The 26,657-nt window shown below is 44.7% G+C and overlaps 1 protein-coding gene across 1 annotated transcript in view; it reads right to left on the reverse strand.

Moving 5' to 3' along the window:
• Positions 1–18,441, reverse strand: part of BMERB1 (bMERB domain containing 1) — a 121,522-nt gene extending 103,081 nt beyond the window's left edge. Inside the window, exon 1 of the mRNA XM_042972195.1 lies at positions 18,239–18,441. Coding sequence (XP_042828129.1) covers positions 18,239–18,344 — 106 coding nt within the window. The 5' untranslated portion in view covers positions 18,345–18,441. The remainder of the gene's footprint in view (positions 1–18,238) is intronic.
• Positions 18,442–26,657: the final 8,216 nt, after the last annotated feature.

The raw sequence follows: 26,657 nt of genomic DNA on the forward strand, positions 1-26,657 counted from the left end.
TACAATTTAGGATTTAATCATTTATTTTGCTGAGAGTTTTCAGGTGGTGGCCATCAGGGTCCAACAGAGGAAGTCCTTTATTAGGAAGGGAAGTCTTATTTACTGACCTCCTTTCGGATATACAGGACAAATGGGTCCAAGTAGTACTTTGGCATCTGCCCAGCTTGAGCACCTGGCAAAATCACCATCCCTCTGGGGTAGGGGCTTCTAGTCCATTAAAAAGGGAGGTGGGGAAATGGGTTAACTGTATTAAAAGGTACGGGGGCGGGGGGGGGGGTGCGGTTCTAATGTGCAGCCAGAGTTGAGAATCACACAGAACTAGACTATCTCCAGAAATAACAATTTTTATCCTGTGCCCTATACAAGCAGTAGAATCAATTGAACATAAACATAGGCAGACGTAAACACACACGGTCTTTCTTAAAAGGAGGAGGAGACACCTGAATCATCAGGAATATTTGATTTCCTAGTAGACTTTTTTTTTTAGTTTTTGTTTATTTATTTATTTAGAGAGAGAGGGAGAGAGAGCAAGCGTGGGCAAGGGAGGGGCAGAGAAGGAAGAGAGAGAGAATCCCAAGCAGGCTCCATGCTGTCAGGGCAGAGCCCAACACGGGGCTCGAACTCACAAACCGTGAGATCATGACCTGAGCCTAAACCAAGAGTCAGATGCTTAACCAGCTGAGCCACCCACGCACCTGTTAGTGTACTTCTATATACTAAGAAATTCATCAAGAACCTTAAAAGAACTAAGCATTCTGTGTCCTCCCTCACCCAGCTAAAAGAAGTGCTCATGTCAGCTCACAAGAATGGAGATGTCATCTGCCACCCAGCGCACTCCATTTTCTTGGTCCCTTTCATTACTGTCTATGCACCCTTTGAGGTGCTAACAAAGAAAAAATGGTCAGTCCCTGGACACAGTTTTCAGGAGAAAACTTGGAGCCAACGTTCTCCGGACTGACATAAATCCCCCTCGTTCTGGTAGCAGAGTCAAGGGCTGTTGTTGGAAGGAGTATGTCTATTTATCCACCTGAAACATTTTCTTTGTTATAAGTGAAAGTGACAATTTCTTCTTCACTTCAGGTTGTGGTAAACAGAAGTCTTCCCAGGCATGAATGCCTTGAGGAAAATCAAATCCATTCTGCATGGGGAGATTTCTTTATGCTTCAGGGAGTTCATAATCGGGTTTCTCTTGGCTTAATCTTCACATCCAAGACGGTGCCTATCGACAATGCTTTGTGTGTGTGAATAGACAGCTGTGAGACATCTGGAGAAAAAGAGGGCAGAAACCTAGGGACCAAGGGCAGAAACCTAGGGACCAAGGGCAGAGATGGCATAGAAAAACTCCAGACTCCCCCACATCACAAAACTAGAGTACCTGTATCAAAAAAGAATTAGGCCTGATCAGTGCTTCTCAGCTGGGGACAAGTTTGCCCCTCTACTGAACATTTGACAATATCTGGAGATATCTACGGTTGTCACAACTGGGCAGGAGTAAGGGGGTGGTGGTGGTACCATTGGCACCTGGTGGGCAGAGGCCAGAAATGTTACCATCCTACAATGCACAGGCCAGCCCCCACAGGTCAGCGTGATCCAGCCCCGATGTCAATGTCAACAGGCTAAGGTTGAGAAATCGTGGACAAATGGACTCCACAAATTTCCTTCCAGCCCTAAGACATCAGGATGCTAAAACATCATGCTCAATCCCAAATAAGAAGTCTATTGCTATGGACTTAATTGTCCCCCAAAATTCCAATGCGGAAGCCTTAACCCTCGGTGTGACTGTCTTTGGAAGTAGGGCCTATAAGGAGGCAGTTAGGTGTGATGAGGTCATAAGGATGGGGCCCTGAGCAGAGAGGATTAGTGTCCTTGTTAGAAGAGACATCAGAGCACCCCCCCCCCCCCCGCTTTCTACCTATGCACTTGCACAAAGAAGCGGTCACGTGAGCACAGAGAAAAAAGGTGGCCTCCTGCAAGCCGAGAGAAGAAGCCTCGGAATGAACCCTACCTCACCAGCACCTTGATCTTGGACTCTGCAGGTTCCAGAGCTGCGACACATAAATGCATGTTGTTTAAGCCATCCTGGCTATGGTATTTTGTTATGACTGCCTGAGCAGACTAAGGCAGCTGTTTACAGTAATCCCATCGCTAACCTGTCCTCACGCAACCACTCTGTGCTACTCGCTGTGCTAAGCCCTTGACACACCTACTCACGCTTACTCCTCGACACGCCCTCGTGAGGTGGCAATTATTACTATTCTCCCTACAGAAGAGTCAGTTAAGACCCAGAGAGGTCACACAACTAGACCAAGATCAACCGGTTGGTAAGAGAGAGGGATGGGCTCTGAACCCAAAAAGCCCAACCCCTAGTTAGGAATCCCTACATTTCATGACCACAAGATACCACATTCCCAGACGCTCCTTCTCCGCACTTGAAATTATAAACTTGAAGGGAAGGCAGGATGAAGAAAAGGGCCAGCACAGAGACAAACTGCCACAGAGTGGGGAAGCCACAAGTCCCTGTACCTTCTTCAAAAAACCAAATGCAGCATTACCCCCTGGTTTGACAATATCACTCCTACGTACATACCCCAAAGACAAACTAGCAAATACTGCTCATAAATGTTGACAGCAGCGTGATTCATAATAGCCAAAAGGTGGAAACAACCCAACTGTCCATCAAGTGATGAGTGAATAAACAAAATGTGGTATATTCATAAATGGAATATTATTTAGCCATGAAAAGGAATAAAGCATTGACATCTGCTACAAAGTGGATGAGCCTTAAGAACACTCCACTTGAGGGGCGCCTGGGTGGCGCAGTCGGTTAAGCGTCCGACTTCAGCCAGGTCACGATCTCGCGGTCTGTGAGTTCGAGCCCCGCGTTAGGCTCTGGGCTGATGGCTCGGAGCCTGGAGCCTGTTTCCGATTCTGTCTCCCTCTCTCTCTGCCCCTCCCCTGTTCATGCTCTGTCTCTCTCTGTCCCAAAAATAAAAAAAAATAAAAAAAATAAAAACGTTGAAAAAAAGAACACTCCACTTGTGTAGGTGGCTCACTCGCTTAAAAGCGTCCAACTTCAGCTCAGGTCATGATGTCACAGTTCATGACACACATCGGGCTCTGTGCTGACAGCTAAGAGCCTGGAGTCTGCTTCGGATTCTGTGTCTCCTCTCTCTGACCCTGCCCTACTCCTTCTCTGTCTCTCAAGAAGAAAATGAACCTTAAAAAAATTTTTTTTTAAACACTACACTCAGGGCACCTGCGGGCTCAGTCGGTTAAGCGTCTGACTTCGCCTCAGGTCATGATCTTGAGGTTCAAGAGTTCGAGCCCCGCACTGGGCTCTCTGTTGTCAGAGCAGAGCCTGCTTCGGATCCTCCATGCCCCCCTCTCTGCCCCTCCCCCACTTGCTCTCTCTCAAACATAAATAAACATTTAAAAAAAAATCACTACGCTCAGTGAAAGAAGCCACGTTCCATATAGTAGAAAACACCCAGAATAGGTAAATCTGTAGAGACAAAAAGTAGTTGCCAGGGACTAGGGGAAGGGGTGCGTGGGAAGGGACTGTTGAATGGGTACTGGGTTTCTTGCAAGTGCATAGAGGTGATGCTTGCCCAAGACTGAATGTACTAAATGCCACTGACTTGTCTATTCCAAATGGTGAAGGGTTAATTTTATGGTATGTGAGTTCTACCTCAGTTAAGAAAAGACAAGAAGAGAAGAGAAGAGAGAAAAGAAAAGAAAAAGAAAAGAAAAAAGAAAAGAAAAGAAAAGAGAAAAGAAACAAGAAACAAGAAACAAGAAAAAAGAAAAGAAAAGAAAAATCTCAATAGAGAAGGAAGACACATAAAGCTAACCTAGTCCTGGCTAAGCATTTGGGAAATCATAAAACCCTGCTCTAAGGTAAAGCTGATCCCTAAGAAAGCAGACCTCTTAGCTCTTGGAACCCAGCCCGGCCGCCCTGGGCCCAGGGCTGAACCGCTCTTTACAGATGGCGTTTGCACCAGATTTAACCACCAGGATGTGCTCCGGGGACGCCTTGCCTATGTCTATTTAAACAGGATGAAGACAGATGGATCCTGCGGTGGGCGGCAGGTCTCCAGCATTAACACAGCACTGCAAACACCTAGGGGGCAAAATGGTCTCACCTGCTGTGCTGGGCACAGAAGAACCAAATAGAACCAAAGCAGGAATAACTTTTGTTCCTTGTCAGAATGATGGCCACCTTTTAAGAGCTACCTGCTAAAAGCATTTCGCCCCCAGAGTGGGGCCTGGACAAATGTCTAGTTTTCAGCTGTCTTCATTCCTTCCAGGGCTAAGGATGGTGCTATAGATTGAATGTTTACGTTCCCCCTCCCCCAAATCCAATATTAAAAAGCTAACCCTCAGGGCGCTTGCAGCCTGGTGCAGGGCTCGAACTCATGAACTGTGAGACCATGACCTGAGCTGAAATTCAGAGTTGGATCCTTAACCAACTCAGCCACCCAGGTGTCCCAAGTTTCTGTATTTTAAAAGCCACCCAGGTAGGGGCGCCTGGGTGGTTCAGTCGGTTGAGCATCCGACTCTTGATTTCGGCTCAGGTCGTGATCCCAGGGTGGTGGGATTGCTCAGCATGGAACCCGTTTAAGCTTCTTTCTCTGCCTCTGTCTCTGTCTCTGTCTCTGTCTCTCTCGCTCTCTCTTCCTCTTCTCCTCTCCCCCTCTACGTGCTCTCTCTAAAATAAAATAAAATAAAATAAAATAAAATAAAATAAAATAAAATAAAATAAGAGTTATAAAAACTGCCCAGTTTAGGCTGGGTGGCTTGGTCGGTTAGCGTCCGACTTCGGCTCAGGTCATGATCTCACGGTCCGTGAGTTCGAGCCCCGCATCGGGCTCTGTGCTGACAGCTCAGAGCCTGGAGCCTGTTTCAGATTCTGTGTCTCCCTCTCTCTCTGCTCCTCACCTGTTCATGCTCTGTCTCTCTCTGTCTCAAAAATAAATAAACGTTAAAAAAAAATAAAAAAAAAACTGCCCAGTTTATGGTCTTTGTTATAGCAACCTGAGCAGACTAAACACAGGAAGAAAAACATGAGTTACGGAAATACTGGTATGTCTCTTCCTCTGGTGATTATTGTGTCTTTCCCAAATTTCTCTCTGAGACCAGGATTATGGGGAGTGAGTGGTTTCACTTCTCAGCCCTGGAGACCACCAGGGGAAACTGGGAAGCACAAAGAGAGAAGATCTAAAGGAACATGGTCCACACTGCAATGACCCAGATTCTTAAAATAAGGCTCCACAAACCATTGCAGATGTCTTTCCTTTCTAAAAAAAATATGAAATGCCAATGGAATTTAACATATTTGGAAATTTACAAATAATTGTAGAGGGAAAGGCATGAACTTTTTAACCAGTCTAGATTCAAATCCCTTCTCTATGGACTAATGGGGCAAGATTTCCATCCCTCTGCTACACACACACACACACACACACACACACACACACAGTGCTTCATCTTACAGGGTTGTAGTGAGGGTTGAATCAGATAAAACTCTATCTCCTCAATCCTGAGGACATTTCTCCCCAACCTTTTTTTTCTTAAGTGTATTTATCTTGGGCAGGGGCGGGGGGGGGGGGGAGGGGGGAGACAACAAATGGGGGAGGGGCAGAGGGCGAGAGAGAATCCCAAGCAGGCTCCTTACGGCCAGCATGGAGCCTGATGCGGGGCTCCATCTCACAAACCGCGAGATCATGACCTGAGCTGAAATCAAGTCGGACACCCAACCAACTGAGACACCCAGACACCCCTCTCCCCAGCATTTTAACGTTCCTGAAGTTAGCATGCCTCTTCCCCCATCCCACAAATATATACCTTAACACAAATATCTAAGTACGATAATATTATCGGAGGACTTTTTTCGAGTGAAGAATTCTTTTTTCCTTGTTCCTCGGCTGTCCACTGTCACCTCCTCGTCCTTCCCTCACATCAGCCCTGTCCCCAATCCCTTGGCCCAGGTGGCCTATGGCAGCAACTTACTCTCCATCCTCCCACGTTGTTCTCCTACTAATAAGATCGCATGCACGCACACGGGGATGCTACGTATTCTGTGTGCTAGAGAGAGAGACAGAGACGGAGACAGAATTTTGTTTTCCCAAAATTAGATCCGCTCACAGACATCTTCCTGGATCGCATTTTCCTCCCTCAACCTACCCCTGAAGACAACAATTCTTGCTCTACGTTTTGTCTTTTTGAAAGGCTCCAGCACATTTCACACTGGATGAACAATAATTCATGCAACTGCCCTTCTAGTGATGGGCTTTGTTTTTGTGTCCAGTGTCATTTTTTTATTTTTTATTTTTTTTATTTTTTTTTGCACATAGGTCTTTGTATGCTGGTGTTTTTATTTCTGTTGGATGGAGTCCCAGGAGTCTAGGACTAGACCGCTAGGTCAAAGCATAGGAGTATTTTAAAGTTTAATATCCGGAAAGGCTGGAACACGCAACAGTTCTACCAGCAGCGTCTAAGACGGCTCTGTTCTCTGCACAAAATTAATGTGGCCACGTTTCTGTTGTTCCGGAAAGGCATGAGGGACTATGAATAGTGTGCCCCCACCTCTGTGGATCCTAACAGTCAAGGAGATACGGCTTAAGTATAAAGTACCTAGCAAGCCTGCACCCATCGTGGCCTTGTCCGCCAGTAACCTTACCTACTCCTGCTATTTTGTATCCAATCCGAAATTCTTGCCTCTTTCCCTCAAAGGGGAAAGCACGGCTAATCTAACTGCAGTATCTGGAACAAATGGTCTCAAGCGGGAGACGGACAGGCAATTCAGACCAAGACTCCAGCTCGCTTGATTCTTTAGTCTGACGATTTCGAAGGTTATTAAATCATTTGCACCTCGGTCTTTGTGGATTAACAGCCACGTAGTTCGGCAACTATTGATTGAATGAGAGGCTTCTCGGTGCTAGCCAGTTTGGCAGATGCCAGGTGTTCAGCACCGAGCAGCAAATATGACACCCAGGGTTTCTGTGGTCGTTGTTCTCGGAGACAGAATCATCGCACTGCACTCGGATTTGCCCAGAAAATGTGGTTTGACCCTATTAGGAGTCGTCTTCTCAAGGGCTTTCAAAAATACACATATAGCAAAACAACTTAATTCATTTCTGGGCAACATTGAGCTCAGAGGGCATTGGGTCAGCACATTGAGCTGAATCCTGTTTCTGAAGAACTTAAAGGACATTATCTCTTGGTCCTTTGGTTTGGCATCATGGGACACAGGGACTGCTCCCAGTAGACCCCCTTTTTTCAGCTTGGTTGCGGTATAATTGACTGATAACATTGTAAGACCTTTAAATTTTGTTTTAGGCTTATTTATTTTTGAGAGAGACAGAGCACGAACAGGGGAGGGGCAGAGAGAGACACACAATCTGAAGCAGGCTCCACACTGAGTTATCAGCGCAGAGCCCGACATAGGGCTCGAACCCACAAGCTGTGAGATCATGACCTGAGTTGACGTCGGATGCTCAACAGACTGAGCCACCCAGGCGCCCCTGTAAGATCTTTAAAGTATACATCGTGACGATTTGTCACAGGGATACCTGTGGAAGGACTCCTACTACCTAGTAATTAACACATCCATCACCTCATATATATACATATATATACATATATATACATATATATACATATATATATACTCTTTATCCATTCATCCATTGGTGGACCTGTAGGTTGTCTCCATATCTTGGCTATTGTGAATAATGCTGCAATGAACATGGCGGGGCTGATCTCTTCAACATCCTGTCTTCATTCCCTTCGGGTCTATACCCAGAAGTGGGGTTGCTGGATCATATGGTAGCTGCATTTTTGCTAGTAGACCTTAAATCCCTTTTAAAGGCAGGGACCGTAAACATCTTACTCAAAGCGCTACCATTTTCTCAAGAGCTTAGCACAATAGTTGGCATATAAAGAGGCCAAAAGTAAATACGTACTGAATGGATGAGGGAATCAATGGATAGATGGACAAATGGGTGAATGAAAGATCTCCCTGTTTGGGAATTTCAAATGAACAGAATAATTAGCGTCACACATTTTCCAGTTTGGATGTTATGGAATCTAGACCTACTTCTTACCATTTGTAATGCAGTCATTCGTTGGTCATTCAAATACAAATGCCCCTAGAAACCCTGCTCTAGTGCAGACAGCCTGGACTGTTCGGTCCTTGTTCAGTCCCTCCTGGCTGTACCCTTCCCTGGGGTGAGTCCTTCGCCTGTTTACCCACACCCAAAGGAGCAGGACGGTTCCAGCTCTTGGCTGTTTCTTGTAAAGAGTAAATGGAAAAAAACCAGGAAAAATATAGATTAGAAAGTGCTGTACACACGTCGGGGGTCACTATTCTCCCCATACCCGCAATCCCCGGACCTCTTGAAGCCCTACTCCAAGTGAGAATGGGCAGGACTGATTACAATATATTTAATTCCTACGACCCCAGGCTAACCATACTGCTGTTCCCTGCTTGTCACATGGCCTGCCCTTACAAGACCCCCCCCTCCTCATCCCCCTCTGTAATCAACTGCTGCTGTCTCCTCCCTTCAGGGTATCTGCCTGGCCCCTTCCTCCACACCCACTGCCACTGCTTTACATCCCAGCTCGTGTGACCTCATGATCAGATGATTCCAGAACCCTCCTGGTTGGTCTTCTTACCCCCGCGGTCCTTGCCCTGCCATGGTACAACCACTGCCAGACAAGTCTTCCTGAACTGCTACTTTCTTTACCTCTATCCCTTGCCCTGCTTCAGACACCTGTCATGTTTCATCCGGCCACGTCTAGTGACCCTGCTCAACCAACCTCACGCCTCATGACTCCTCTGACTCAGCCAAGGTCACGCATGCCTCCAGCAGCCGCCACACGCTTTGTCGCCCCCATTCCTTTCCAAGGCTGGTCCACCCACTGTGGCTTCCCTTTCTCCCCGGTTGTCTAAATATACCCAGTCATGGCTCACTTTATGTCCTGTTCTATCAACACCGTCTCTCCATTTACCGTGTGCTCTGTGCCAAGGGCTTTCACATATTTTCTCTTTGGATCTTCTCCATTACCCTATGAGGCGGGTCCTGTTATGATCTCCATTAAATAGATGACAAGACTGAACTTCAGAGAGGTTAAGTAAGCAGCCCAGGGTCACACAGCTAAGGAGGCCTAAACCCAGGACTCAAATGGAGGCAAAGCCTCCACTCCCAAACAGCACACTAGTCTGCCCCTAAAGTGTCCAGGTTTTTCCGGATCACCCAAAGGAGGCCTTTGTCTGGGAAAAGCTACACTTCTTCCTCGCCACAGAAACACTCTTCCTGCTGAATTTCCGGGAATGCATTCTGTAGTCACCACATTCGCTCCCCTTTCACCCTGAATGCCCTGGGAAGTAGTGAGATGTAGTCCTCGAGTGTCCAAGGGACAAGTGTGTAATGGAAAAGGAAATTAATCAGCCGGAGAACAGAATCAATACTAAGAAACATGAAGACGTACTAGAAACACTAATGGACCTTATCTGCCTGAATTAATGGCAGCCCCAACCAATCCTAGGAAGGCAGTAGGACAGAGTCACCATGCTTGGGTTCAAGTTCCAGCTCTGACACCCATTAGCAGAGTGACACTGGGCAAGTCGCTTAACCTCTCTGAGCCTCGGTTTCCTCATCTGTAAAAAGCCAAAAATATCTCCATGTACCTCACATCCTGGGGTGTTTCATGCAGCCGGCACACGGGAAGTGCCCAGGGCATGGTATTTGTTACAATCATTCCCTTCTACTTCCCTTAGAAAAATTCTTTCTTTTCTCCTTTAATGGTCCCTGTATATAGAGGCATTGTAATTAAAAAATAATTTTTAGCAAGTCTGACTCTAATTCATTCATACAAACGTATTCTAGGAGTCTGGTCCTTAGCCGCCCCATTTGGACCCTGCGGGAAAGTTTTGTCTCAATGGGGAGTTGAGCCTTCTACATCGAGCCTTCTATGGACTTATCCCTGGATTGCCGAGGGCACTCACTTCCTGCTCTGCTCTGGTCTCCCTCAGGCGTTCAGACCCTAGCAAGCATTACTAATACAGTTCCTAGGTCACAGATGCTGTCTCATGTCTGTGTCTCTTCACAGGGGCTGTTCCCTCTGCCTGGAATGCTGTTCCTCTGAATCAATGAGGAGATACTGTTCATCTTTTCAGGCTACTTCAAGACCCACTATTGGGGCGCCTGGGTGGCTCAGTCAGTTGGGCGTCCAACTTCGGCTCAGGTTGTGATCTCACGGTTTGTGGGTTCGAGCCCCGCGTCAGGCTCTCTGCTGTCAATGCAGAGCCCATTTTGGATCCTCTGTCTCCCTCTCTTTCTGCCCCTCCCCCGCTCTCTCTCTCAAAAATAAATAAACTTTTTTTGAATTTATAAAAAGAAAAAAAAAAGAACCACTTTTACTCTGAGACCCCAGAACCATCCCTCGGTGCTACCACTTAAACTTAGTGTATGTTTTGTGCTGTTATATGAATATACCTGTATATTAAATATACCTCTTTTAATTTTGCTTTTTAAAACCAATTTAAGAACACAATTTTTATTGGGGCAAAACACATATAAAATATGCTATCTTAGCCATTTCAAAGCGTATTTCAAAGTGTACAGATGCGCAGTATTAAGTACACTCCCATTTGTCAGAGGAGGAAACTAAGGTCTAGGGAAGGTAGGCGACGTGTCGAAGATCACAAGGCAAGAAGTAGCAGAGGGAGGCCCGGAACACAGGCAGCCAGAGAGCTCTTTAAGGGTGGGATCTGTATATGCCAACTAATTTGGATGTAAATTAAGAAAAATAAAAAAAAATAAGGGTGGGGTCTGGGTCTTTGTCCTCTCTGTACCTGAAGGTAGCACACAGTAGGGGCTCAAGCCTGTGAGGAAGTGACCAGTGCAGGAGTGAAGGCACCGCATGGTCAGCACCCCTGGGGCTTTGGGAGCGCTGACCTGAGTGGCTAGGCCAAAGAGCCTCTGCCTGTGCTGGTCTCTAACCCGCAGGCTCATCCAGGTAGCAGATGATTCACATCAGTGAACCAGGCAGACCCTGAACCCTAGGACGCAAGAGCCAAGGGGAAAGAAAAAGGTGGGGGGAGGGAGGGTCCCTAGTGCATGGACCCTGCCCCTTGGGATTTCCATCTCCCTGTCTGGGGCCGGGAGCTCACCTGAAATGCCCTTCTCTCCTCTTGTCACCAACGGAAACCCTGCTTAGCCTTCAGGCCCAGGGCTAGCACCCCTTGCTGTCGCTCTGGGGTCCCCCAGGAAGAGCTGACCTCTTCTTCCTCTTGTTTCCCCGCTGTCCCTTCGGAGCGTTTGTTTCGTTTTACTGGCATTACAAATCATGCTGTTCCTTACATCTGTGTCTCCACACTCCCCAAATCTGTAAGCTTCTTAAGGGTGGGGGCATCTAACACCGTGCTAGGGATAACAGACACTGGCGAGGACCATTTACAGTCACGGTGGGCTCGAATCAGGCTCCAGCCCAGCCACGTACCAGCTTTGTGACCTTTGGCAAGTTTCTTAACTCCCGAAGCCTTGATGTCCCCATCTGTAAAAGGGGAATAAGAATCCAGCTGACTGGGCGCCTGGATGGCTCAGTGGGTTAAGCCTCCGACGTCGGCTCAGGTCATGATCTCACAGTTTGTGGGTTCGAGCCCTGCATTGGGCTCTGTGCTGACAGCTTGGAGTCTAGAGCCTGCTTCGAATTGTATCTCCCTCTCTCTCTGCCCCTCCCCCACTCACACTGTGTGTGTGTGTGTGTGTGTGTGTGTGTGTGTGTGTGTAAAAAATAAGTAAACACTTGGGGCGCCTGGGTGGCGCAGTCGGTTAAGCGGCCGACTTCAGCCAGGTCACGATCTCGCGGTCCGTGAGTTCGAGCCCCGCGTCAGGCTCTGGGCTGATGGCTCGGAGCCTGGAGCCTGTTTCCGATTCTGTGTCTCCCTCTCTCTCTGCCCCTCCCCTGTTCATGCTCTGTCTCTCTCTGTCCCAAAAATAAAAAAAAATAAAAAAATAAAAAACGTTAAAAAAAAAATTTTTAAAAATAAATAAATAAATAAGTAAACACTTAAAAAAATTAAAAAAAAAAAAAGAAAGAATCCGGCTGACTTGAGTTATTGCAAGAATTGAATAAGCCCAAGTTGACAGCTAGAACTCATTAACTACTATTATTATTAATAAGTCTTTAATAACGAATCAGACCAAGAACAGGCACAAATAGTTTTTCCTTCAGTTAACACCTAAGAAGGAAATGCAGGGGCGCCTGGGTGGCTCAGTCGGTTGAGCGTCCGACTTCGGCTCAGGTCACGATCTCGCGGTCTGTGAGTTCGAGCCCCACGTCGGGCTCTGGGCTGATGGCTCAGAGCCTGGAGCCTGCTTCCGATTCTGTGTCTCCCTCTCTCTCTGCCCCTCCCCCGTTCATGCTCTGTCTCTCTCTGTCTCAAAAAGAAATAAACGTTAAAAAAAAATTAAAAAAAAAAAAAAGGAAATGCAAAAATGAAACAATGGTATGAACAAACAAGAAACATAAATAACTAGGTTTGTTCTAAGCACACACTAGATACTAGGACGTTCGTAATCTCCCGCGTTCCTGGCAATAGTTCCCACGGCAAGTTACACAGTCCGCTGCCCATCCAGCATATCCCAGAGACTGTCGCATCTCCTAAACCTTAACCAGCAGCGTGGACCCCCGGAAGACATCCCAAGCTGCCCCTACCCCTTGTCATACCTTTCACACTCAAGGAAATTCCTACCGCTGATACATGGGATTGATTAGGAAAGACTCAGGACTACAGCAAAGGACAATTGCATTGACGCCCCTCACCTGCCCCCTGTCGTCTTATTCTCCATCCAGGAGCTGATGTGACCTTCGAAAATCAAAACCCAGCTCATGTTAGCTTCCTGCTTAACACTCTGCCCCAGTTCTCCTGCAATGGGAATAAAATCTGTACTTTTTTTTTTTTTTTTTTGTAACCACAATCTACAAGACACTAACTACCCAGTGTGGCTCCTCTCTGATCCATCTCCATTCTCTTCCCTGACGCTCTGAGTGCCAGCCTTCCTGGCCGTCTGTCTCTTCCTCTAGTCTGTGTCTTCCTCTAACGTAGGAAGGTCCTTTGCATTTGATCAATGACATTTACAAATATATCTCTTTCATAGAGAAGCATTTCCTGACCATGAGATGGAAAAATCCCTCCCCTATTAATTTGCGTGACACTTACCATTTGAACTACAATATTTGTTTGCCTAGGTATTATCTGACTCCTTCACTTCCCTGAATAGAAGCTCCCTGTGGTCAGGAACCTTGTCTGTCTTGTTCGATGCTGTATCCGTAGCCCCTAGAACACCTCCTGGCACTCACAAAACACTCAATACCTATTTATTGAATGAATAAATGGTTGGGGGGGGGGGTAGGGAGCAGATTACAGTCATTTTTCACTTTTATATCTCAGATGAATTTGAATTTTTTATAAAGTGCACATACTATTCTGTAATTAGAAATAACGCCAGAACAAAATAAAATGGGAGATAATGAAATTAGCATATTTAATCAGACAGATGAAAGGAACACAAACCGTTCCCAAAAATTGATTATGTGGATTGCTGGCAATCCATATTATTTCAGTCGCCACACTGTTTATGAAACCAGAGACATTGGCCAGTGTAACGATCTGCTTGCTAGCCAGACTAGCAAGACTTTTATTAAACAATCGTCACCTCCTCTGGTGATTGAGTTTTCCACTTTATTCCAATCCCCTACCCTCAGCAGTTTTATTTCTACCTCTGTGCTTCTGGCAATGCTGTTACCTCTCAGGGCATTTCCGCCCATCCTGTGCCACCCTCCCCTCCAACCCCACATTTCCCCTGTCCAAAATCTCCATCACCCTTTACGGTACATTGAAATCTATCAAGAAATGGCTACAACCACGGCCGACTGTGCTTTTTAAAAAAGCTCCATGCTTTTTCAAAAGTCACCTTGTCTTTGTGTCTCCCTCAATTAATTACAGTTGGTGGAAAGCAATATTTTTATACATCTAACCACAATGAAATGTCACTATCCATTTTCCAACTGAGTAAAAAGAAAAAAAAACACACAAAGAAAACAATACCTCACTGCTAATGGAAAAATGCTGTCTAAGGTGGATAGGGGCAATTGCTTGGAATCCTTCTCGAAGGAAAAAACGCCAGGTGGTTTTCGAGGGTTCGAAAGTCATTCCCTCCTGCATTCCCATGAGGAGGAAGCTGGTAGATACACAACTGTCTGCAATTTACAAAGCAACGGACCCAAGAAAGAACTGACTGGTAAGCTTGGAATAATTTTCTCCAATGGTATCGGGCGCCATCCGCTCATGTGCTGTTATGACGACCATTCAGCACTGACTGAGCGCTTACAGGGTGCCAGGCTCTGTGCTAAATGCATTATATACACTATCTCGTTTAATCCTCCTGACAGCCCCAAGTGGTCATTATAATTATTATCCTGTTGGGGGAGGTTATGGAGAGGACATGACCGCCATTTGACCCAAGAGCCCGCCCGGGAGCAAGTGGAGACTCCTCACCCCCCTCGCTTGTCCTTGAAATGTACAAGTATTCCCCCAGCCGGAGCCACTCCAAGGACACAGCTACGGAGACCATCTGGAAGTATACGTGACTGAACCCTGTTCTGGCCTCTATAAAAACTTTTAATATTCTGGCAAGCAGGTACAGAGGTCTACTCCTCTCGCAGCCACCTATACATTTTCTTGTTTATTACACCTGCCACCTACCCATCAAGAACGGTCCCTTTCTTGTCTCTCCGTATATGGGGGGCCAGTTTCAAATTTCACCCGGGGAAGCTCTCAAGATCTCGAACCAACATATCCCCATTTTACAGATGAGGTAACTGACACACAGAGAGGTTCAACAATTTCCCAGCGTGTCAAAGCAACAAAGTGTTAAGCTGGTTTGGAGCCATTTAACCTGATTTCAAAACTCTCATTCTTTGCTACTAAACTATACACATCTTCCACCTAAAAACAATAATTAAAATAGGGTGCCTGGGTAGCTCAGTCGGTTAAGCCTCCTACTCTTGATTTCGGGTCCGGTCATGATCTCCTGGTTTGTGAGATTGAGTCCCACATCAGGCTCTGGGCTGAGCATGGAGCCTGCTTGGAACTCTCTCTCTCCCTCTCTCTGCCCCTCCCCTGCTCGTACTCTCTCTGTGTCTCAAAATAAATAAATAAACATTATTAAACAAGTTAAAGATAGCAGTTAATACCACCTACACTGAAAATGACAGGTTCTGCAATCCTTTCTTCCTTTTTCCAACGCAGGGCTTGAGCTCATAACCCCAAGATGGAGAGTCGCATGCTCTACCAACTGAGCCAGCCAGGCACCCCAAGCTCAGCTCCTTTTTATTTTTTAGTGTTTATTTATTTTTGAGAGAGAGAGAGACAGAGTGCAAGCGGGGGAGGGGCTGAGACAGAAAGAGGGAGACATAGAATCCAAAGCAGGCTCCAGGCTCTGAGCTGTCAGCACAGAGCCCAGCGTGGCATTCGAACTCACAAACTGCAAAATCATGACCTGAGTGGGAGTCGGACGCTTAACCGACTGAACCACCCAAGTGCCCCAAGCTTAGCTTCTTTTTAATGGGCCTTTGTTTCCCCACCAGCATTTCATGCATTACAACTTACATTGGCTTGGCAATATTTATTCCACAGAATCAATAGCACTAATTTTCACACTTCATTAATAAATAAATGGAGGTCGCAGATGTTATAGTTATGAATCCATAGATCCCAGGGAAGTTGAGAGGGAGTTAAAAAAAAAAAAAAAGCTACTTGGATCAAAAAAGGCCAGGGTACAGACAAGAGTTCAGAGGTCAAAACTCTTTAAAGGTAACGATCCCAGCTTTAAGAATCAAAATGGGGACCCTGGATCAGTGTCTTAAGAAGATTTCAAGTTTGGATAGGTAGGGCGGGAGGAAGCAGATTTGGGGATCCAGGGAAAAGGAGATGAGATACTGTGGTTTGTATGTGAATAGGAAGCAAAAGTCAGAGTCTTTGATGGCTTGGAACACAGGAGATGAGAAAGCCTTTCTGCCCAGCTGTTAACAGTTTGCAGCCTAAGATTCAGAAGGATAAAAATTTCAGGAGCTAACATGCTATCAATTGGGGATTCAGTGCAATTTTTCTGTACATTTGAAAACTGTCCCAGTAAAACAGTGAGAAAATAAAGAGCTGTAAGAGAATTATTAGGCAACTGACCGATGCGGCAGTTTGAGTTCAGAGTGCTGCTGTGTGGAGTTCCTTGCAAAGAATGAAAGCAGGAGCTTTCTACAGATGCAGTAATAAAATAATCGGAGCAACCAACATGTATTGAGCACTTACCTTGAGCGCTACATACATCTTCTTGAGTATTCACAGTTCAGCTATAAAGTAGGTATTATTATCATCTCCATTGCAGAGAACAGAGGCAGAGTAAGGCTTAGTAAGGCTGCCTAAACTCACATAGCCAAGCAGGGGCAGAGCCAGCATTCAAACACAGGGCTTATTTGAATACAGCTTCTACTCTGCAAGGACCCGGCATTCTTTCAAGGCCACTGAGAGCTCCAGAGACCAACAGGGTGGCCACATATTCGTAAAATCACCGTATATGTTCTGGGACTCTCTCAACAGATGTAGAAATCTTCCCGAAACTGGGAAAGCAATAAACCCTCATGTGAAAAGCAGAAAGGGGCTCTGGGGTCTAACAAAGCTGGGTTCAGATCCTGGCTCTGAAGTCTAAATGTCACAGCACCTCGCAAGCCCCAGTTTTTCCATCTATGGAAGGGAAGTTATAATAGTCACCTCAGGAGGATGTTGGGGGATTGAATGAGATGGTGCCTTTAAAGTTCTTGCATGGCAGTCTATCAATAAAAGGCAGCCATTGTGGGAATTATCCTGAGCTTGTGGGAAGCAGAGACCCTCAGCCTTGGTGTCATGCCAAAGCACCAAAGCCAAAGGGTTTTCAAAGCCCGAAACAGGAGGAAGGACCCAGATTTTAAAAGGAGCAAGAAAAGGAAAGAGGTTGGGACACTATGGGTTCCAGGTGCAGCAAGACATTTGACTGTGATTTCAACTTGAACCCTTGAGAACCAGAATACAGTTGAGCCATTCTAGGAAGATTTTCTGAATTTGTAATGACAGGTATGGTGAAAGGGCACACACACACACACACACACACACACGTGCATGCACACACACACATGATCTTCTACCCGGTCAAAAAAAAAAAAAAAAAAAAAAAGCACATTCACAATACTTTGGTCCAACACAGCTGAGCATGGTTACCCAGAGCCAAAGCAGGAAGCTGAGGGTCCTTGAGAAGGGTGAGAAGCCCTTCCCTGCCCGGCAGGAGGCACCATGCTGGGCAAGCAAAGCAAGGGCAGGGGCACCGGGAAGAGCCCCGGGTTTGCAGGGAGGGCTGGTGACCCTGGAGCCCTTGCGGCTGCCTGTATACTTTGAACGCACGAGTTTCAACCACTGCGTCCTATTAATTAAAAACAAAACACCCTTCGCTTGTTTGTAGACGTTGTTGACACCAAAACACCGTGGGGAGACTCAGCAAATAATATCGGCCCGTTTCAGAAGCGCCTTCTAGGATTGTACCCACACCAAAGACTGAATGAGTCAAGGGGGAAAGGGGAAAGGTGTGCACAGGGTTAACCTTCTCCTAACCCTTTCCCTCCCACCCGCGACCCAGGACAAGGCGGGGGAATAAACGCTGGGAATTTCAGCTGTGCCCTGAACCTCGCGCCGGGGGGGAGAAACACGGCAGAAACCCAGCGGACACTCCCCCCTCTCCAGGGACGTGGGCGCTTTCCAGGTTGGTCCAACGGCTACCAGCGTCCTGGCGCATCCTGGGCGGGGAACCGACTCTCCTCTCTCGGCTGCGGATAAGACCCTACTTTCCAAGACCAGCTGCGAGCTAACGGATCCGGGACTACCGAGTCCACCCCAGGCTCCCGGCTTGCTGCCTCGCGATTTCCCGAGCCTCCCGGCGAAGCCCCAGCCGGAGGGTCCCCCTTTTGTTCGCGGGAGAGCGCGTCGCTGCGCCGCGCTGCGCATCCCACCGCCCCCCGCCCCCCGCGCCGAAAGCCCCGCTGCGGGGGCGCTCCCCTTGGTCCGCTCCCTGCCCTCCCCGCGCTCCCGCGACCCCCAGCGCCGGCGCACGGCTCCCCAACTGTGCCCCCCTTCCAGCCGAGTACTCACTTCTCCCCAGTCCCTCCGCGGTCCACGCCGTCTGCTCCACCGCCCCATAGCGCCTCAGAGGCTTCTCGGTTTCCAGATGGGTGGACAAAGATTGCTTTAACTCCATCGCTGATCCCCGCGGGCAGGTCGACGGGTCCCCCTTTACTCCATCCCCGCCGCGGGCTGCAGGGAGGGAGGCGGCTCCAGCCAGCAGCGTTTTAAGGGGCCGGGCGCTCGTGACGCTGCTCCATCTCTTCCGCCGCCAGGGCCGGGGAGCGCGGACTGGTACCCAGAAGGCGGAGGGATGCAGGACGCATGCGCAATGGGGGTGGGGGGGGGGGGCTTGGGGGCTGGGTAGGGAGAAAAGGGGGCAGATGATAACTCTAAGAAGAACAACAAAAACAACAACTAAAATAGAACCAACTCAAAGGAAGTAAAAACAAGGCCGCTGCCCCAGCTGGAGCCGGTGGTGACGCCTGGCCTGGGCACCGTGCGCAGCTTGTGATCTGTCGTCGGGCTGCTGGATTTTGAGTGGGATTTGTGAGCGCGTCTCTAGCTGTGGGCGATGGATCCATCTTTGTGGGGAGTGTGCAGAATCCTGAGCGTGGACCTGAGCGCATTTTTGTGAGAATCTCTTGTGATTCGCTTCTGCGTGGATAACTTGAATATGAAATGGAACAGTCTTGTTATGAGGGTGCCTGTGTGGACACGGTATGTGTTTGCATGAACTTGAGAGAGGCACGAACGTATTTTGGACACAGTTATAACAAAGCTGTTTGGAACAGGGGTCTTTACTTTCCAGAAACTCGGGGGGCGGGGTGGGTATCTTACTAACAAAGCATGGCAGTATTAAAAGTACAAAGTAAAATGACCAGCTAGATTGATAAAAATTAATAACAGTTATTGAACGATGGCTAGGTGGTAAACACTTCCTAACAACTGTGTGAAAAAGATGCTATTTTGTTGGCCTTGTTGTACAGAGGATGAAACTGAGATGCAAAAAGATTATTTGCCCCAAGTCCCACACTTACCAAGTAGCCTGGTCAGCAATTGAATCCAGACTCAGTTTCTTTATTATACTGGCTCCTTAGATTAATATGGGTTTTTTTGTGTGTGTTTTTGTGTGTGTGTGTGTTTTTTTTTTTTGTTTTGTTTTTGTTTTTTTTTTTTTTGTATGGTAGGAGTTGGAAAAGGCGCTATAGGATATAAGGTATTTGTTGTTTGGTGTTGCTTTTAAGATGTCATATGGGGCAACTTTTGGTATCCCCATGGTTTGTGGAAGTGTAGAATGACCCAGATGTTTAAGAAAATTATTTGGCCACCTGTAGTAAGTGTCCTTAAAAAGTTACTATCAATAACGAACTTCTAAATAGCCCATGAGAGAAAACGGAAATAACAATGAGAATCATAAAATATTTAGAGCTGAACAACCATGAGAGTACCACATATCAAAACTTGTAAGTTTTGATAGAAGTAATGTATAGCCCTAAATACATGCATTAAAAGATGTAAGACTAAAAGTAAGTGGGTTAGGGGTGCCTTGGGTGGTTCAGTTGGTTAGTGTCTAACTCTTGGTTTCAGCTCAGGTCATGATCTCACAGTTCTTGAGTTCGAGCCCCACGTTGGGCTCTGTGCTGACAGCAAGGAGCCTGCTTGGGATTTTCTCTCTCCCTCTCTCTCTGCCCCTCCCCTGCTTGCTCTCTCTCCCTCTCTCTAAATAAATAAACTTAAAAAAATAAAATTAAATTAAGTGGGTTAGGATGAATGGATAAACAAAACATGGCCTATGCATACGGTGGAATACTATCCAGCCCTTAAAAAAGGAAGGATGAACCTTGAGGACATTATGCTAAGGGAAGTAAGCCAGTCACAAAAAGACAGGTACTGTGTGATTCCACTCACATGGCATATTTACAGCGGTCAACTATCATAGAGGAAAGAAAGTAGAATGGTGGCTGGGGAGGAAACAATAGAGATTTATTGTTTAATGGGCATAGATTTGCAGTTTTATAAGATGAAAAGAATTTTAGGGATGGAGGGTGGTGATGGCTGCACAAAAACTTGATGAATTTATTTATTTTTTTAAATGTTTTTAATGTTTATTTATTTTTGAGACAGAGAGACACAGCATGAGCAGGGAAGGGGCAGAGAGAGAGGGAGATACAGAATGTGAAGCAGGCTCCAGGCTCTGAGCTGTCAGCACAGAGCCTGGCGCGGGGCTCGAACCCACGAACTGTGAGATCATGACCTGAACCGAAGTCGGACGCTTAACCGACTGAGCCACCCAGGCGCCCCAAAACTTGATGAATTTAATACCACTGACTTACACACTTAAAAATGGTAAAATGGGGGCGCCTGGGTGGCGCAGTCGGTTAAGCGTCCGACTTCAGCCAGGTCACGATCTCGCGGTCCGTGAGTTCGAGCCCCGCGTCAGGCTCTGGGCTGATGGCTCGGAGCCTGGAGCCTGTTTCCGATTCTGTGTCTCCCTCTCTCTCTGCCCCTCCCCTGTTCATGCTCTGTCTCTCTCTGTCCCAAAAATAAAAAAAAAAAAAAAAAATGGTAAAATGGTTTTTAAAAAGCGGATTAAGTGTTAACTGAAAAGACTTTAATAAAAAAGAACAGGTAAAACCTGTGAAGAAGAAAAAAGAAAATAATAATCATAATAGCACAAATTAAAGAAACAGAAAACCAAGAAGCAATAGGGAAGATCTGCAAAACCAAAACTAATTCCTCGGGTTGGGGGAGGGGAATGGAATACTGATAAAGAAGTCAAACCTCTCAAGACTCACCAGAATAGGCACCCATGAGTAACATTAGGAATGAAAAAGGACACATAATACAAATACAGGAAGGTTTTTTTAAACTGGTTGAAATAGATAACTTTCCTTTTTTTTTTTTTAATTTTTTAACGTTTATTTATTATTGAGAGACAGAGAGAGACAGAGTGTGAGCAGGGGAGGGACAGAGGGAGAGTGAGACACAGAATCCGAAGCAGGCTCCAGGCTCTGAGCTGTCAGCACAGAGCCCGACGCGGGGCTCGAACTCACAAACCACGAGATCGTGACCTGAGCTGAAGTCCGACACTTAACTGACTGAGCCACCCAGGCGCCCAAAAATAGATAACTTTAAGTAGCAAACTACTAAAATGTATTTAAGAAATAAAAAACGAGTTAATAGTCATTAGAAAAACTGAATTCTTAATAAAAAAAATTTATTTTTCTCCTCAGTCCCAAAAAGGCATCGGGCCCAAACAGTTCTGTAGGTGAACTTAAATAAAATAACAGATAGTCCTTATTTCATAAAAATTGTTTCAGAGCTCATTTAATGAGGACAATATATGACCTTGATATCAAAACTAGATTAAAATGGCACAGTAAAAGAATTCTAGGGGTGCCTGGGTGGCTCAGTCGGTTAGACGTCTGACTTTGCCTTGGGTCATGATCTCACAGTCCATAGGTTTGAGCTCCATATCGGGCTCAGTGCTGACAGCTCAAGGCCTGGAGCCTGCTTCAGATTCTGTGTCTCTCTCTCTCTCTGCCCCGCCCCCACTCACACTCTGTCTCTGTCTCTGTCTCTCTCTCAAAAATAAATAAATGTTAAAATTTTTTTTTTTTAATTTTTTTTTTTCAACGTTTTTTTTTATTTTATTTTTGGGACAGAGAGAGACAGAGCATGAACGGGGGAGGGGCAGAGAGAGAGGGAGACACAGAATCGGAAACAGGCTCCAGGCTCCGAGCCATCAGCCCAGAGCCTGACGCGGGGCTCGAACTCACGGACCGCGAGATCGTGACCTGGCTGAAGTCGGACGCTTAACCGACTGCGCCACCCAGGCGCCCCTTAAAAAATTTTTTTAAAGAATTCTAGAGTGAGCTCACCTATAAACCCAAGTACAAAACCTCTAAATATCAAAATACATCATGAACATTCCCAAGATGTAGTAATGACCCAATATCAGAAAATATATTGATATAATATACCATATTAACAGATTAAAAGAAAAAACTGATTACCTTAATGGATACAGAAAAAGCATTTGAAAAATTAGTAATCATATCTATCTTTTTTTCCCCTTACAATTAAGAATAGAAGATCATTTCCTTAACCTTCTAGAGAGTAAGTATCAAAAGCCAACAGCAAACATCACACTTACTGTTGAACCTCTGTGTCTGATCATTAAGGTCAGGAACTTCTGACCTGAAGTATTCTTCTTCAGATATTATAATTGCCTCTCTAAAAATGCAAACAGGTCTACATATAAGCTATTAAAATTAATAAGACCTGGGGCGCCTGGGTGGCTCAGTCGGTTAAGCGTCCGACTTCGGCTCAGGTCACGATCTCACGGTCCGTGAGTTCGAGCCCCGCGTCAGGCTCTGTGCTGACAGCTCAGAGCCTGGAGCCTGTTTCAGATTCTGTGTCTCCCTCTCTCTCTGCCCCTCCCCTGTTCATGCTCTGTCTCTCTCTGTCTCAAAAATAAATAAACGTTAAAAAAAATTAAAAAAAAAATAAAATTAAATTAATAAGACCAAGTTTTTGGAAACAAGATAAACATACATAAAGAGTAATATTTCTGAACACTATTAATCAAAGTTAAAGATATAACATAATACCAAAAAAAACCCCACAAACCTTTAAGGAGAAAACTATTATTTTGTGTCAACTGGGACAATTAATGAATGAATTAAGTTTATGTTGCATTATTCAGCACCAGAAAAAAAGTGAAGAGATAGATATGTGATGTTCAAGGGTACAAAAGAATCAGTCTCATGAAGATGGCAATTCTCTTCAGTTGCAATTGTATTTGAAATCTCAGAAGGGAGTAGGACTTTAAAATCAACTTGGCAAGCTGACCCTAAAATTACATGGAAGAACCAAGGGCAATGGGGAGCCTGTGTGGCTTAGTCAGAGAACATTCAACTCTTGATCTTGGCTTGGGTCATGATCCCAGGGTTGTGTGATTGAGCCCCACATCAGGCTCCATGCTAAGCTTCCTCCTCTGTCCCTCCCCCATTCATGTGCACTCTCTCTTTCTTAAATAAAAAAATAACAATAATAAAATAAAATAAATCTAAGCGCTAGGAATAGGCAAGACAATGGTGAGGAAAATGAACAGGCAGGAAGAACATAGCTAGCATATACCGAAAATCGAGAGCCCCCAAATAGACCCACATGTGTTTGGAAAGCTGGTCTTATGACAGAGGAGGTATTCCGAATCAGTATAGAAAGGATAGGCCATTTCCTAAGTGGTAGTGAGATAATGGAAAACTAAAATAAAAATGTCGCCCTTGTACTTTCTATCATATATACACACAAACTCCAGGTCAATTAAACACCTGAATGAGAAAAAGCAAAAAAGTCATATAGAAGAATGTCTTTATTCCCTTGCAGTGGAAAGATATATTCATTAAAACCCGGAAACACAAACCTTCAAGAAAACTATTAAGTTTGACTCTATTAATTTTTTTTTTATTGAGGTGAAATTCACGTAAGCTGAAGTTAACCATTTTAAAGTGAATAACTCAGTAGTATTGTCCTTTCACAGGGTTGTACCATCACCCCCTCTATCTAGTTCCCAGACATTTCATTACCTTTTAAGGAGACCCCCGTGCGCATTAAGTAGTTATCCCATATTTCCCTTCCCTCCAGTTCCTGGCAATCACCAATCCTTTCTTTCTCTGTGAATTTACCTGTTCGGGACATTTCGTATGAACGGAATCGTATGCTCTGACTTTCTGTGTCCATCTTCTTTCGCTTAGCATGCTGTTTTCAAGATGCATCCATGTAGCATGTATCAGTAATTCACTCCTTTTAATGGCCGAGTAGTCTTCCATTGTACAAATGCCCCACATTTTGTTTATACGTTAATGGACATATGGGTTGTTTCCACCTTTTGGCTATGGTGAATGGTGCTGCTATGAACATTTGCGTGCAAATATCTATTCAAGTACCTATTTTAAGTGCTGAAGAGTGGAATTGCTGGGTTATATGGGAATCGTGCTCAATCTACGTCCAGCTTTTCAAGAAATAGTTCAACTGTTTCCCACAGTGGCTAAACCATTTTACATTCCCTCCAGCAGTGTACGAGGGATCTAATTTCACCACATCCTCACTAACACTTATTATATCTATATATATACATTTATATATAATATGTATATATTGTATACAATATATGTATGTATACATATATACTGTGTGTGATTATAGCCACAGCAATGGAAAAGAACAACTACTACCGAAAAAAAAAAAGTAATGACTTTTAGAGACATGAGATTAAACAAAAGAAACCAGATACAGAATAGTACATGCTGACTGATTCCATTCATATGAAGTTCAAAAACAGATAAAACTTATCTATAGTGATAAGTGTTAGAATAGTGGTTACTTTTAGGAAGGGGAACTTGTTGGAATGCTAGAAATGTATTGAAATGATTAATGACCTACTGGGATGTGTGTGTTTGTGTGTTTGTGTTTGTGTGTGTGTGTGTGGATGGATGGATATACATATATATGTGTAGAGATATAGATAATCATTGAGAAAGCCGCTTAAGATATATTTACTTTACTATACAGGAATTATATCTCAGTATTAAAAACCAAGTAAATAAAAGTGTGTATAACTGTTAAATAAAAGATAGTCAAACGGTTCAGGGATCTTTGTCATGTTATTCTCTTTATGTTTCTGTGTTAAACCAAATTAAAATTGAATGTCATAATTTAAAAGGAGGAGGAGGAGGAGGAGGAGGAGGAGGAGGAGGAGGAGGAAGGAGAAAAGAAAAAACAGCCAGACATCTTGGATCCAATAATTCAACTCCTAAGAATCTACCCTGAGAAATATTTGATATACTAAAAAAATACTTACACACAAGGTATTTCTTACAGTTTTTGTAAACTGTGGGGAAAGGCTAATATCCTACAAAAGGAAAACGACTACATCAATTCTTATTTAAAATTACAAAAGAATTCGAACTGTCATGGGGAAATGTCATAACACAATGATAATTAAAACGTTCGAGGAAGAGTGGGATGCACATTGTAATGAACGGTATGGGCTGCTGTTCTCTATCTTTTGGTTAAGGTCAGGTGTACCCTGTGATCTCAATCATATAAAGTATTTTATAGAATGATAATAGTAGAAATTAAGTGAAAAATAATCTGATCCCAATTTTGTCATCTGTTCACATCTATACACACATATGTACACATATAGAATAAAAGATAACATTAAAATGACACATACCAAAGTATTGAGAGTGACTACCTTTGATGGTCAAAATAATAAATAAAGTTTTGTTTGAATTCTCCAGTATTCCTACAAGGTATATGTGTTACTTTTATAATCAGGAAAAGACCAATAATGTTTTTAATGCTAAAAAAATAAAAAATATTAGGAGTAAATACACAAGTATATTTTTAAACATTTTATATACTTTATATATTAATATACTAATATTGTGTATTACAACCACAATAATAGTGGTTATTTCTAAGAGTTGAGAGTTGGGGAAAATCTTTTCTTTTTTTAAGGTTGAAATTATTTTTATTTTTTATTTTTTTAATTTACATCCAAGTTAGTTAGCATTTAGTGCAATGAGATTTCAGGAGTAGATTCCTTAGTGCCCCTTATCCATTTAGCCCATCCCCCCTCCCACAACCCCTCCAGTAACCCTCTGTTTGTTCTCCATATTTAAGAGTCTTTTACGTTTTTGTCCCCCTCCCTGTTTTTATATTATTTTTGCTTCCCTTCCCTTATGTTCAACTGTTTTGTATCTTAAAGTCCTCATATTAGTGAAGTCATATGACATTGGTCTTTCTCTGACTGACTAATTTCTCTTAGCATAATACCCTCTAGTTCAATCCGCATAGTTGCAAATGGCAAAGTGTCATTCTTTTTGATTGCCGAGTAATAGTCCATTGTATATAGATACCACATCTTCTTTATCCATTCATCCATCGGTGGACATTTGGGCTCTTTTCATACTTTGGCTATTGTTGATAGTGCTGCTGTAAACATTGGGGTGCATGTGCCCCTTGGAAACAGCATGCCTGTATCCTTTGGATAAATACCTAGTAGTGCAACTGCTGGGTCGTAGGGTAGTTTTATTTTTAATTTTTTGACAAACCTCCACACTGTTTTCCAGAGTGGCAGCACCAGTTTGCATTCCCACCAGCAGTGCCAAAGAGATCGTCTTTCTCCGCATCCTCACCAAGATCTGTTGTTGCCTGAGTTGTTAATGTTAGCCATTCTGACAGGTGTGAGGTGGTATCTCATTGTGGTTTTGATTTGTACTTCCCGGATGATGAGTGATGTGGAGCATTTTTTCATGTGTCGATTGGCCATCTGGATGTCTTCCTTGGAGAAGTGTTTATTCAAGTCTTTTGCCCATTTCTTCACTGGATTATTCGTTTTTTGGGTGTTGAGTTTGATAATTTCTTTATAGAT

This window comes from Panthera tigris, chromosome E3 (assembly GCF_018350195.1).
Source record: "Panthera tigris isolate Pti1 chromosome E3, P.tigris_Pti1_mat1.1, whole genome shotgun sequence".
In the NCBI taxonomy this organism is placed as follows: Eukaryota; Metazoa; Chordata; class Mammalia; order Carnivora; family Felidae; genus Panthera; species Panthera tigris.